At 45.7% G+C, this 13,012-nt stretch overlaps 1 protein-coding gene across 1 annotated transcript in view; it reads right to left on the bottom strand.

Moving 5' to 3' along the window:
* Positions 1-1,584: 1,584 nt before the first annotated feature.
* Positions 1,585-13,012, bottom strand: part of mpped2a (metallophosphoesterase domain containing 2a) — a 60,883-nt gene continuing 49,455 nt past the window's right edge. The window contains exons 4-6 of the mRNA XM_061068653.1: positions 5,381-5,496; positions 3,888-4,001; positions 1,585-1,705 (exon numbers count right to left, since the gene is read on the bottom strand). Of these exons, the coding sequence (XP_060924636.1) occupies positions 1,587-1,705; positions 3,888-4,001; positions 5,381-5,496 (349 nt within the window). The 3' untranslated portion in view covers positions 1,585-1,586. The remainder of the gene's footprint in view (positions 1,706-3,887; positions 4,002-5,380; positions 5,497-13,012) is intronic.

Raw genomic sequence — 13,012 nt, 5'->3', positions numbered from 1 at the left:
TTTTTTTGTGCTAGCAAGATTGCGTTTACACACAGTGCAAAATTAGAAAAAAGAAAAAAAAAAGCAATAAAAACACAAATACTATCAGATTTACACTTTAAAAGGACAACTTATTGTTTAGGCAGGTGTGTTGTCGGGAGCAACCGGCACCTGTTGGATTGTGACCCTGGCAAAATTTTTCCTCTCTCATCCAAAATGAGCGTCTACCCTACAGGGGGGGGGGGGTCGGTAGAAAAACATGAGGGAACCGAGAAGAGCATCCGATGGGAAACAGGAAAAACAAAAAACAAAATGCACCAGATTTTCTTTTTTCGTCAAACACAACTTTTAGTACAGATGTTTTACAACATGAATATATAATATATATATATTTTATACATACATTTTCCAAATTAGATCAGAAATCCACGACGGGACGTTACAAAGTTTTAAATTTTTCGGGCTGTGGGTCGACAGCTTCCTGTCCCTGCGTTGGTCGGGGGGGGGGGGGTGTCCTGCGGGATGATGGGGAATAAATAAAGACTTTTCTCTGAGCTCGCAGAGAGTGGGTTTCTAGCTGAGAACATTAAAGCTAGTTTAAGGCAGCGTCCCTGTCAGCCAATCAGAAAAGAGCAACCGACAAAAAAAAAAAGACAACCTAAACGCAAAAAATATCTGATGACACAACATAAAAACAACGGCATCCATCGTCCGGCCAATGCAAAACGAACAAAGAGAAATTGTACAAATTCACAAAGCATCATTTATTTTACAGATCTGACCGATATTTATCAAGATTGTTTAACCACAGAATCCCTCGGGGAAGGAGAACACCGGCGTCATTCACACACTTCACATTCCCTCCCAGCTGGTTGAGAAACGCATGCGGCAACTACTGAGACGTCAACACGTATTTTTTGTTGTGTGTTTTTTTTTTCTTCGTGTTTTTTTAAATACAAACTTTAAATCAAAATTAACTGTAATCGAACCAAAAGACACCCGAGGAAAGACATGCAGAAGTGAGGTGAGACGGATATGGAAAGCCAGAGGGGACAAAAGTGTTTGTTGATTCGGGATCACGGAACAGTTTCTTTCTTTATTCTTTCTTTATTCTTTCTTTCAATCACGGAATAAAAGTTTCCTGCTCTGAGGCGACGTGATGTTTGAAGGAGTTCTTTCTTCTGGACGATGTTTCCACGACTTCCTGTGGCGGTCATGTGATCGACAGGAAGCAGATTCACGACCTCGTTGGTGGAAATCGTATATTTTCCCGTTAAACACTGAGAATAAAAAAAAAACTAAAACCCAGACGGACTGCGTGCAGAAAAACAAAAACAAAAATCGGAGGGAAACCAGAATGGTTGGCACAAACTTTAAAAAAATAAAAAACACCGATATTCTCCTTTGACCCCCCCCCCTCCCCCCCACACATCTTCTCCGACTCAACATCAGCGTCGAGACGAACAAAAGTTTTTTTGCAAAGAAACACTTAGAAGTTTTTTGTTTTTTTGTTTTTTAAACTGAACATATTTATAGAAAAGAAAGTAGTTTAACCTGCCCCTCCCCCTCCCAATACACCCCGCCCCCCCGCCCGGCGTCCTCTGGTCTCAGGAGGTGGACGGGTTGGGCAGGTCGAACACGATGGGGGGGTTGGTCGGCTGGAAACTGACCGTGCAGGTCGACGCGTTGACGAACGTCGTGAAGCCGTCTGTCATGATCCCGTAGCCTGAGGACAGAGGACAGAGGACAGAGGAGAGAGGAGAGAGGACAGAGGACGGAGGACAGAGGACGGAGGACAGAGGAGAGAGGAGAGAGGACAGAGGACAGAGGAGAGAGGAGAGAGGAGAGAGGAGAGAGGAGAGAGGAGAGAGGAGAGAGGACAGAGGAGAGAGGACAGAGGACAGAGGAGAGAGGAGAGAGGAGAGAGGAGAGAGGAGAGAGGAGAGAGGAGAGAGGAGAGAGGAGAGAGGAGAGAGGAGAGAGGAGAGAGGAGAGAGGAGAGAGGAGAGAGGACAGAGGACAGAGGAGAGAGGACAGAGGACAGAGGAGAGAGGAGAGAGGAGAGAGGAGAGAGGAGAGAGGAGAGAGGAGAGAGGACAGAGGACAGAGGACAGAGGACAGAGGACAGAGGACAGAGGACAGAGGACAGAGGACAGAGGACAGAGGTCAGAGGTCAGAGGTCAGAGGAGAGAGGACAGAGGACAGAGGAGAGAGGACAGAGGAGAGAGGACGGAGGACGGAGGACAGAGGACAGAGGAGAGAGGAGAGAGGAGAGAGGAGAGAGGAGAGAGGAGAGAGGAGAGAGGAGAGAGGAGAGAGGAAAGAGGACAGAGGACAGAGGACAGAGGACAGAGGACAGAGGACAGAGGTGAGAGGTCAGAGGAGAGAGGAGAGAGGACAGAGGAGAGAGGAGAGAGGAGAGAGGACAGAGGAGAGAGGAGAGAGGAGAGAGGAGAGAGGACAGAGGACAGAGGACAGAGGACGGAGGATGGAGGATGGAGGATGGAGGACGGAGGAGAGAGGAGAGAGGAGAGAGGAGAGAGGAGAGAGGAGAGAGGAGAGAGGAGAGAGGAGAGAGGAGAGAGGAGAGAGGAGAGAGGAGAGAGGACGGAGGACAGAGGAGAGAGGAGAGAGGAGAGAGGAGAGAGGAGAGAGGAGAGAGGAGAGAGGAGAGAGGAGAGAGGAGAGAGGACGGAGGACAGAGGAGAGAGGAGAGAGGAGAGAGGAGAGAGGAGAGAGGACAGAGGAGAGAGGAGAGAGGACAGAGGAGAGAGGACAGAGGACGGAGGAGAGAGGACAGAGGAGAGAGGAGAGAGGACAGAGGAGAGAGGAGAGAGGAGACAGGAGTGAGACACACAAAATAAACTCACGTCAACATCTTAAACACAAGCATTTCTACTGATAACTGTTATAACTCAGTTGTGTAAATTAACACCACTAACTTTCCAATTAAGTGTTCAAATATTAATATTAACCTTCCTTCTATTTTCTGACGACGTTAGAGACACAAAAATTTAGACAAATTTCATAAATAAAACAAATATCTCTGCATGGAAAAACGTTGCAACACATGAAGAAGACATTGACGAAGATGTCAAGAGTCAATCGTTGTTTTATTATCAAGATGAAAAAGGGCTTTTTAAATTCTTCACCAGTTTCTCACAGAATAATTAATGATGAAAACCAGATATATTTAGGGAACTGATTTCTTTGAGTTTGTGTAATTTGGAGGATTGAGCTCTTAATATGAAAAGGCTCATAGAGTGAGGTCAGAAGAAGAAGATCCAAGTTCACCCAAAATGTGAGTGTTGTAATATAAAGTTTCTCTTTTGGACTCGAGGTTTAGTTTGGAGAACAAATAGATTTATTCTGAAGGAATGTGGCCAAACTTTACTTTGAAGGCTCAGAATGTCTGTGATGCATCTGGTGCCGACACTAAATCATCCAGGAAACCTTCATTCCCCCCCCCCTGCAGGATTCACCTCACAGTTTACATCTGTGCACATCACGAGACGTCGAGCTCCAACACACAATGTTGTGTTACCGTTGAAATCCTCTGTTTTTGGATGAGGGTCTTGTTTCTATGTATAACCTCTTTTTCTACATCTTAGGTGAGGAGTGGGATCTCATCCTCCTGCTTATATAGTGTATTCATATTTATATATATTTATATTTTGATCATGCTCATAGTGTTTTCATCGTTCTTATATCTTACAATTCCTGTTCCTACTGTAATATTCCATATATATTTCTTACTGTACAGATCTTATTTATTTACATTTTCACTCTAATATGCACAATACTCTGCACTTTTACTGCCTTTTTTTGCACTTCTGGTTAGATGCTAAACTGCATTTCGTTGTATAAGTACTTGTTCTGTGCAATGACAATAAAGTTGAATCCTGTACCTTCGTGGATGCCTCCGAAGGCGTGCAGCTTGGGTCTCACTCTCTTCTGGACGGTGTTGAGCAGCTCCACGCAGCCGACCCGCTGCAGCTCCTTAGGAACCCAGTCTCTGAAGCCTGCACACACACACACACACATATTTAAATAATTTATTTTAATGCACCAATCATATTCCTACAAAAAGGATTCAAACATTTCTCAGAGGTTGAATACAGCTCAGTGACTCATGGGTACAAGAAACATCTCCTATGCCAACCAGCAAGACGACCTATAGCAGCTGATACAGAGCAGAACTTTGTTGTTTAGATCGTCTCTAAGTCCTGCCAGAGGTCAAAGGTCAGAGGTCCAGTCGTAGCCCACTGACCCAAAGTTTATGGACATGCCCCAGACTTCCAAATATCAATACTACCAGTTTACATGTATAGACTAGGTCTCTCATTTTAGCAACAATAGGCTGGGATTTGGTCAACTTGTCAAGGAAGGCTAAGTCCATATAGAGGTCATAGTGGTTTTATAATGAAATAATGCACAATTATTTTCTGTACAGTTTTTACACACACACACACACGCACACGCGCACACACACACACAGTTTTCAGTTAATAGTCAGATCCCTCCACAGTCCTGACGTGAGGAATGGATTTACTGAACTCTGACTGTCTGAAGAACACCAGAGGAAAGGAAGATAGATCATCATCACGTAGAACCTCAGTTTATAAACACGCTTTACTTTCTAAACCACTGATATTGTTTATGTTTTAACGACTCAGATTCACATTCTGTTTAATCCAGTCCTGTGAGATCATCGGATTCTGATGTTATTGTTCGTGTGAGAAAAGAAAACAAACTTCTATTGAAAGCAAATATCTAAATTTACAAACTAAAACAAATTTCCTCTTGATACGGAACCCTGTGAATCAGTGAATGAAACCCGCTCTCGATATTTCTTCCACAGTTGTGCAGCACAGATTTTTATTTTTCCTTCCATTTGTTGTCTACATCCTCAACAGCTCCCCCCCCCACTGCCCCTCCCTCCCTCTCCTTTCCCGTGGTCTCTCTCCGATCGTTTGCAGCGTCTGTCACTCTGCTGCAGAATCGAGTTTCCATGCAATCAAACAGCAGCAGCAGCAGCAGCGGCTCCGGAGGCGAGAGGGAAAAGGAAATCACTCAATAGAGCCAGATGGAGAGCGGCAAGAAAAAAAACACAAAAAACAAAATGGAACACAAAAAACAACACAACAGCTCGAAGGAAAAGTGAAGCGGTGGCGAAGGAGGACTGAGAAAATGTGTTTGACTTTCCATAGAGTCAAACAAATATTGAATCAGGAGGCCGTGGTGAGGGTGTGAGGCAAACACACACACACACACACACACAGACACACACGTCCTGCTGCGACACACCCCCCCCAGCGATTCCATGCAGATTCCGAATAATGAGGCCCATCCTCGTTGGAAATGCTAATGAGGTGGACTGTGATTGGTTAATTGGCCTCACCGAGCGGAGGTCCGTGGGTCATCAGGATGTCGATGCCTTCAGGGACCAGGTTCCATTTATCCAGCAGAGACTGACCCCGAGGCAGGTTGAACCCCCAGCCGTTAAACCAGGGAGTCCTGTGGAGACAGAGGGGGGTGGGGGGGGGAGATCACATTAACGACGCTCAGGAGACCGGAGTCAAACCGTGATTATGGCAGAAATATAAAATCGTTATCAGGAAGCAGAAGCTATTATCACATTTATACAGCTTTTGTAAAAACCTTCAGTGGCAACAAGGTTTTGTTTTATTGCTCCTTAATAAATTCACACATTCAGAGACATTTATTATATATTCATAGCTTCAGCAATAATCTGTGTTTTGATCCAAGTAACCACAAACAGAACCAAAGTGTGCACATGACGGACAGTGATGCATGTTCAGGAGCAAAGAGACTTTAATATAAAAACAATACACACAATTAAACGTTGTGTGTAACACAAAGCGCTTCAGGAAGGTTCACGTACCTTTAAGTCTTTCAAAGTAAAAGACTTGAAGGATTTAAGTTTTGATTTCTGATTTTGGAGAGTCTCGGCTAAAAGTCAAACTCACAACACATCTGTGAGTTTTAAATCAGTTAATACAGATTTAGAACTCTGAGCTTTTGGCTTCTTAAATGGTACGACAACCCGATGGCAACACAACTTTAATATCCACTATTTTCACCTTATAGAACGATTAGTTGTGTCTTTACAGAATGAGCCGGACTGATCTTTACAGAGCAAAATAATCAGGAAATACCATAAAAATTACAATATTTCTACAATTAATTGCAATTAATTCTTATTACGATTATGATAAATATTGTGGCTATACTACAGTGGAAAAATGAATGCCTTTATACATTTAAATCTATTAATTAAATTCAAAGCTTGTGTCTTGATTGAGCCAAACAATATGAAATAATGAGGATCTCTAAACAGGTCACATGGAACACTGAATCCATCAGTTGACTGTTCACATGCAGGTTACACACATGTGTGTAGTTAAAATGCATAGAAACACACAATTTGAGCGACAACTGCAGCTCAGACTGAGAATTCTTAGTTTCAGAAACCGAGAACGTTACGGTTTCCATCCCCCCTGCTTCCCAGTTACAGATTGATGGACAGCAGCCCGGCCACCTCCAGCAGCTGGATGGGGGTCTGCAGCTCGGGGAGGGGGGGGGGGGGACAGGCAGCATCTCTCTCCCCCCCTCACACACACAAAGAAAGACTGGATGCGGCTGAGTGGGAATGAGGGATGGAGGGATGGATGGATACAAGGGGTTGAAAACAGATGAAGAAATAAAGCGAAGCGTGCAGAGGTTGTGTGTTGGAGCGGGGGGGTGGGAGGGGCAGTTGATAGATTGAGTCTTCATTTATCACAATAGCAGTAACGGCAGAAGACGTCTGACAACAAGAGGAAAGGAAGATAGATCCTCATCACGTAGAACCTCAGTTTATAAACCCACTGCCCCCCCCCGCAAAGAGAGCTGTTAATTTCACACGCAAAGTTCAGAGCAGCTTCCGTTCTCTTAGAGCCGAGGCTGCGTCTGATCTTTTCCCGATATTTCTCGTAATCTTAATAAGAATGAATTGCAATTAATTGTAGAAATATTGTATTTTATAGTATTTCCTGATTATGTTGCTCTGTGTAGATCAGTCCGGCTCGAACTGTAAATACACAACTATAACCGATCTATAAGGTGAAAATAGTGGATATTAAAGTTGTGTTGCCATCGGGTTGTCGTACCATTTAAGAAGCCAAAAGCTCAGAGTCGTAAATCTGTATTAACTGATTTAAAACTCACAGACGTGATGTGAGTTTGACTTTAAGCCCAGATTCTCCAAACTGTTCCGACAATCAGAAATCAAAACTTAGATCCAGAGCAGACCGGAGATCACAATCCCTCACGGATCATTTCAAAACACAACCAGGCTCAAACTGCATCAAACAAGACGTGAGGAACACAGCAGAGCTTCAGCCGGGTCGGGTGAAAGCATCATGATGGCGTCCGAGCGCCGGCGCAACCCGTGTGGATCTGCTGGTTGAGCAGTATGGCGTGCTCTCGGAGAATCAATCAATCAAACTTTATTTGTATAGCCCATATTCACAAATCACAATTTGTCTCACAGGGCTTTAACATGGTGTGACATCCTCTGTCCTTAACCCTCAGCAAGAGTCAGGACAAACTACTAAAAACACTTTTAACAGGTGAAGATATGTAGAAACCTCAGAGAGACACATGTGAGGATCCGTCTCCCAGGACGACACATGTGCAACAGATGTCAAGTGAAGGAAAACATCATCAGGAGAAAGGTTTTAGCAGCATTGATCAGGGTAAACATGTTGAAGGATCACTTCAATACTATATATCAAGCAGAAGAAGGCGCCGGCTCAACCCGTGTGGATCTGGTGGTTGAGCAGTATGGCGTGCAGCGGCCGACCCGATGCCTGCGCTCTGTGATTTGCTCGCCCAGTCGTTGCCTCGTTCTCTCGCTCGGTGGAGAGCTGAGGAATGAGGTGAAAGATGAAATGTGAGCAGCGCACGCGGGAGTGAAGGCCACAGACTGAACTGATTAATTAGAACTAATCACACAAATCGGAGCTAATGGAAGTCTAATGGATGACTGGGACGGCTCGCCACTTCTCCGATGGCGAAAGCACAACCTGCTGCTGCTGCTGGAGCCGAGGAGGAGGAGGAGCCTGTTTGTCTGGCTCGGCTTCTTTTGAGTAATAACAACGAGGCCAAACTTTGAAAAATGGCCGAACGCGTTTATTTTATTTATTTTCCCTCCGTTCAGAGGAAAACAAATGGAGGTTTCACGCAGCGAAAATAAATAAACAGCCGCAGCGTTGGTTTCTCTCCGTGTTTCACATGTTTTCTCCTGCGTCAACACATTCGTCCGGGAGATGAAACATGAAACATAACCCCCCCGACATGAGCCGAGGACCTGACTGACTGCAGAGCATGGGGGGGGTGGTGGTGGGGGGGGCTCGACGGCACAATGGCCCCATTGTCGGCTGCCTGCCTATGAAATATACCTTCTCCATGCAAGTGCATTTGTTAACCTCGGTCGAGATTAATGACATCGTGGTCACATGGAGGAGAGATGGTTTCCTGTGAGGCTGCAACACAGGTTTTATTATACTGTACTGCTGAGTGTGTGTGTGTGTGTGTGTGTGTGTGTGTGTGTGTGTGTGTGTGTGCGTGTGTGTGTGTGTAGGTGTGTGTGTAGGTGTAGGTGTGTGTGTGTGTGTAGGTCTGTAGGCTCCATTATGCTACGACGGACGAACGGACGGACACTTTTTCATTTATACTTCTCCGTCTGAAAACAATTCACCGCCAGAACAGTAGGTGGCGCAACGGAAGACAAGCTGGGAGAAGCCTACCTCACGAGTAATCAGAAGAAGTCCACTCTGTTTATTTACTTACTCCCCACTTTCCTCACACACAGTGTAGCTACGATGGCAACTAAATAAAATAAAGTGACACCCAGCGTGTCAAAATGCTGATGTAATCGTTTCTTAGCGCAGCGGGTCCCCGGTCTTGTTTTCGAACTGTGTTGCTGATTCCACAGCTTGAAGCTCCGTGTAGCTTGAAGCTAGACGGAGCTAGCTAGCTTCCCCCCCAGCTAGCTTCAACCCCAGCTTCCACACACAGTCAGCAGGGACTCCCGACACCAACTACTATCCAGTGTTTGCTTCTAACCTGACGGTGTTTGAGAAACAGTGTCATGATAGAAGTGGAATTAAAGTCGTGACAGCGGGTTTTTGCACCGTTACCACCGCAGTTAGCATGGTTGCTAGCCCGCTAGCGCCGTTTTGAAAGCTTGTTATAACTGTATGTGACCGTGCACACACGTCACATTAATCGTAGAATCATATTTGTGTTTGGGTTGATTGTGACACAGGGAAGGAAACAGGAAGTTTGAGGTCCGGAAATGACGTTGTACGGAAATTATGTCGTTCGCGGACCAATCACAGCCAAGAGCGGTCCGTGGGGTCTCCGAAATAAACACGGACAGTTAGAAAAATCAGGAGGTGCACGAAAAGCTCTCCGAGGCGCTAGGAGAGGGCGTTCCTATCTGTCCGTGTCCGTCAAACACGGAGTAGCATAAAGGAGCCTTGTGTGTAGGTCTGTGTGTGTGTGTGTGTGTGTGTGTGTGTGTGTGTGTGTGTGTGTGTCGGGCAGGTCCACCAGCTTCTGAGTAGGATGTGAGTGTTGAACAGAATGTGAGGTGCTAGTGTCTCAGAGAGTATATATCTGGACCATTGTGTGTGTGTGTGTGTGTGTGTGTGTGTGTGTGTGTGTGTGTGTGTCGGTGTGTGTGTGTGTGTGTGTGTGTGTGTTGCGATCAGAGCCCGGTCTTGGCTTGACACTCGCCATCTGGAGCACGTCGCCGTGGCAACAAAGGGGAAGCGTCTGGAGGCGGGCACAGTGGGAAGTAAAACACCGACACAGAAATAGAAATGGAAAAAGAAAACGAGGTGACACTGGAGAGAGAGAGAGAGAGAGAGAGAGAGAGAGAGAGAGAGAGAGAGAGAGAGAGAGAGAGGACGTGGAACTGTAAGACGGAGACTTCACCCCCCCCTCACCCCCCCGCCCAGATGTTACAGCTGCTGACTCCAGGAAACAAGTGTGAAACGCTGCATCAAGAGGGATGAAAAGCAGGTAACCATGGTAACAGGGGCATTTAAGGATTGAAGGACCCCCCCACCCCCCCGCCTCCCCCTGACCCGTGGTAATGAAACGGTTGAAGCCAGTGGAGGTGAAACAGACGGAGGCCACTCCCCCCCCCCCCCCCAGTGAGCAGGACGTCAATATTCAATTAGGCCGCTGGACGTCGTTAGCACGGCAGCGCTGAGTCTCTGTGGACGTGACACTGTTCTTAACCCCCCCCCACTCCCCCAAGACAGGCTATGATACCCCCTGAATATCCCCCCCCCCCCACACACACACACACACACTTAACGCTTCACTCCTCTCATTAAGACTTTTAATCAGACTCCTCCCTCTCTTAATGGATCATCGTGACCATCTTCACACTTCACTGAATCAGAGTCCCCTCCCCCCCCCACACACACAATATTTTGGTATCTTCTCAGGTTTTATCCAATTTTATCAATAACACACACAGAGAGAAGGGTCAAGATGATTTACAGAAGTCAAATACAATTTAAAAAGAATTCAAAATATAATATTTTTGCCATTTTAATATTTGAAATGCATCAAATCAACATCCTTTGGGTATTTTGTTGATTGGGGTCTGAACAGTTTGGGAACCTCTGTACTCCTGGGACACCACAGACATCATGACAGCCTTAACAGATTTAATATTTTAATCATAACAAGGCTCAACACCAGACTATTGTTAGGATGAACCAAAGAATGACTTCAGGAACATGAAGGTGTAACTGACCTGTGATGGAGATGCTGTTCCATCTGAATTCTAAAGCTTCCTGCTCCTCTCGCTCTTATTGGCTGTTGCTGGTTTAATCTTATGTTTCTTTCCACACACAGCGTTACAGTACGGACCTCGTTGTGTATCTATACAATCTCTGTGTGTATTTGTATCATTACACCTGTTGACACTGATTTCATGTATTTCCTGAGCCTGAGAACTCAGAGACGATTTCCCTTCTCGAGCTCAACAGACCCACGAAGAACCTGAAAAGACCCGACTGCCCCTGGATGATAAAGACCTGGTTCAGCTCCCTCAAGTGTCACAAGTGGGTCGAACAACTAGAGAGATCATTCCAATAGATATGGATGAAAACGATTCTGAAAGCATATTGCTCATATAACAGGTTTGTAAGATGTGTTCATAGACCTCCTGAATGGCCACGCTCCAAGAGGAGAGGGAGAAGCAGCATCATCATTCACAGTGTTGCCCTGGGTTCACACGAGAAGCACCAGTTGTTGTGTAACAGAAACCTCCTCCAGCTGCCCCTGTGTGGTGTGAAGTGAGTGTGAATGTTGGATTGTTGTATGGGAACGTTACAGTGGAGACCTGCTTGACCCTTTAATAAAGTGAGAACTGGGGAAAACCTTCACATCAGAGGGAAAGCCTCCGTTCCCACGAGCACATCGGTTCTGGGACTAGTGGTAGAAACTTGGACTAGTGGCAGAAAAGGTCTCTGGTTCGTCTCTGGTTCGACTCCACGGAGAAACAACAAAAAGACGAACCTGGATTGATCTGTCCCAAAAATCCAAGAGGATTCTCCCTACCCTGTCTAGTGCCCCTGAGCAAGGCACCTTACTCCCCCAACATCTGCTCCCCGGGCGCCGTACATGGCTGCTCACTGCTCTGTGTGTCCTGCACCAGATGGGTTAAAAGCAGAGGTTACATTTCCCTCCTTGCATGAGTGTGCTTGTGCATGTCTGTGCATGTGTTTGGGACAAATAAATGTATCCTAATCTTAATCTTAATCTTAATCAAAAAGAGCAAACACACAACGACACTTCGGCTGCACGATTATGGCCAAAAATCATAATCACGATTATTTTGATCAATATTGCGATCACGATTATTTATCCCGATTATTCATTAATTTTAGGGACAACATCTTTTTCTTGCACTTTCACGTTTAAATGACCAAGAACTCTGCTTCCACTTCCATTGTTGTGCTACATTCCAGCTAATGTACAAGTCTCTGCATCTAAATAAAACTTATACGGTTCTTATTAACATGAAGCAAAATATAAATACAAATTTTACAACAAAACTAAAAATAAATATCCATCACAGAATTCAACCAAATTAAAACAATTCAGGCCTATGCAGAAAAGGCAATAACTGTAACAGTATAATTTATTTATTTAAAATTCTATTAATTGTGCAGCGCTAACAGACACACACAGGGACACACAAACACACAGTGACACACAGCACCATGTGTGTGAATGTGTCGAAGTGAGAGCGGAAAGATAAGATGGAAATGTGTGTAAAGTGGGAGGAGCCACCACCTGAAAGAGCTGCACCCTGGGATATCACACAAACTGCTCTGTAGCCAGCCTGCAGATAAGAGGAGAGAGAGAGAGAGAGGGACAGAGGGAGGGGAAGGGGGGTGGGGGGGTTGAGAGAGTGTGTGCAGGTCCAGCGATCCATCGTGTCTGACCTCTGAGTCAGAGCGGCCCTGGGATCACAAGGGGGAGGGGTCTAATTGATCAACCTGTCAGAACCAATGAGGAAGGCCATGTTAATGGGACTTTTATAAGCCCCCCGGGACGCACCACCTGACACTCAAAGCTGCATGAGTATGTGCCAGAGCAGAGTGCATAACCTGTGTGTGTGTGTGTGTCTCTGTGTGTGTGTGTCTCTGTGTGTGTGTGTGTGTGTGTGTGTGTGTGTGTGTGTGTCTGTGTGTAATCCCAGAGCCCAGGTAGCCTTATTAAAAGGAGCCAAGTGGAGAGTCGGGCTGGGTTTTGACAAATGGCCTCTCAACGCCAAGGCCACCTCTGCAAACTTTGGGGACGAGGTAGAAGTCACAAGGGTGAAGGGGCCGTGAGTGTTTGTGTGTGTTTGTGTGTGTGTGTGTGTGTGTCTGTGTGTGTGTGTGTTTGCTCCGCTCTGCCCCTGCACTAATAACCTGTGCCTAGTGACTGATGG

The sequence above is a fragment of the Limanda limanda genome, chromosome 3, assembly GCF_963576545.1.
Source record: "Limanda limanda chromosome 3, fLimLim1.1, whole genome shotgun sequence".
In the NCBI taxonomy this organism is placed as follows: domain Eukaryota; kingdom Metazoa; phylum Chordata; class Actinopteri; order Pleuronectiformes; family Pleuronectidae; genus Limanda; species Limanda limanda.
This window is presented reverse-complemented; position numbering and strand designations above follow the sequence as displayed.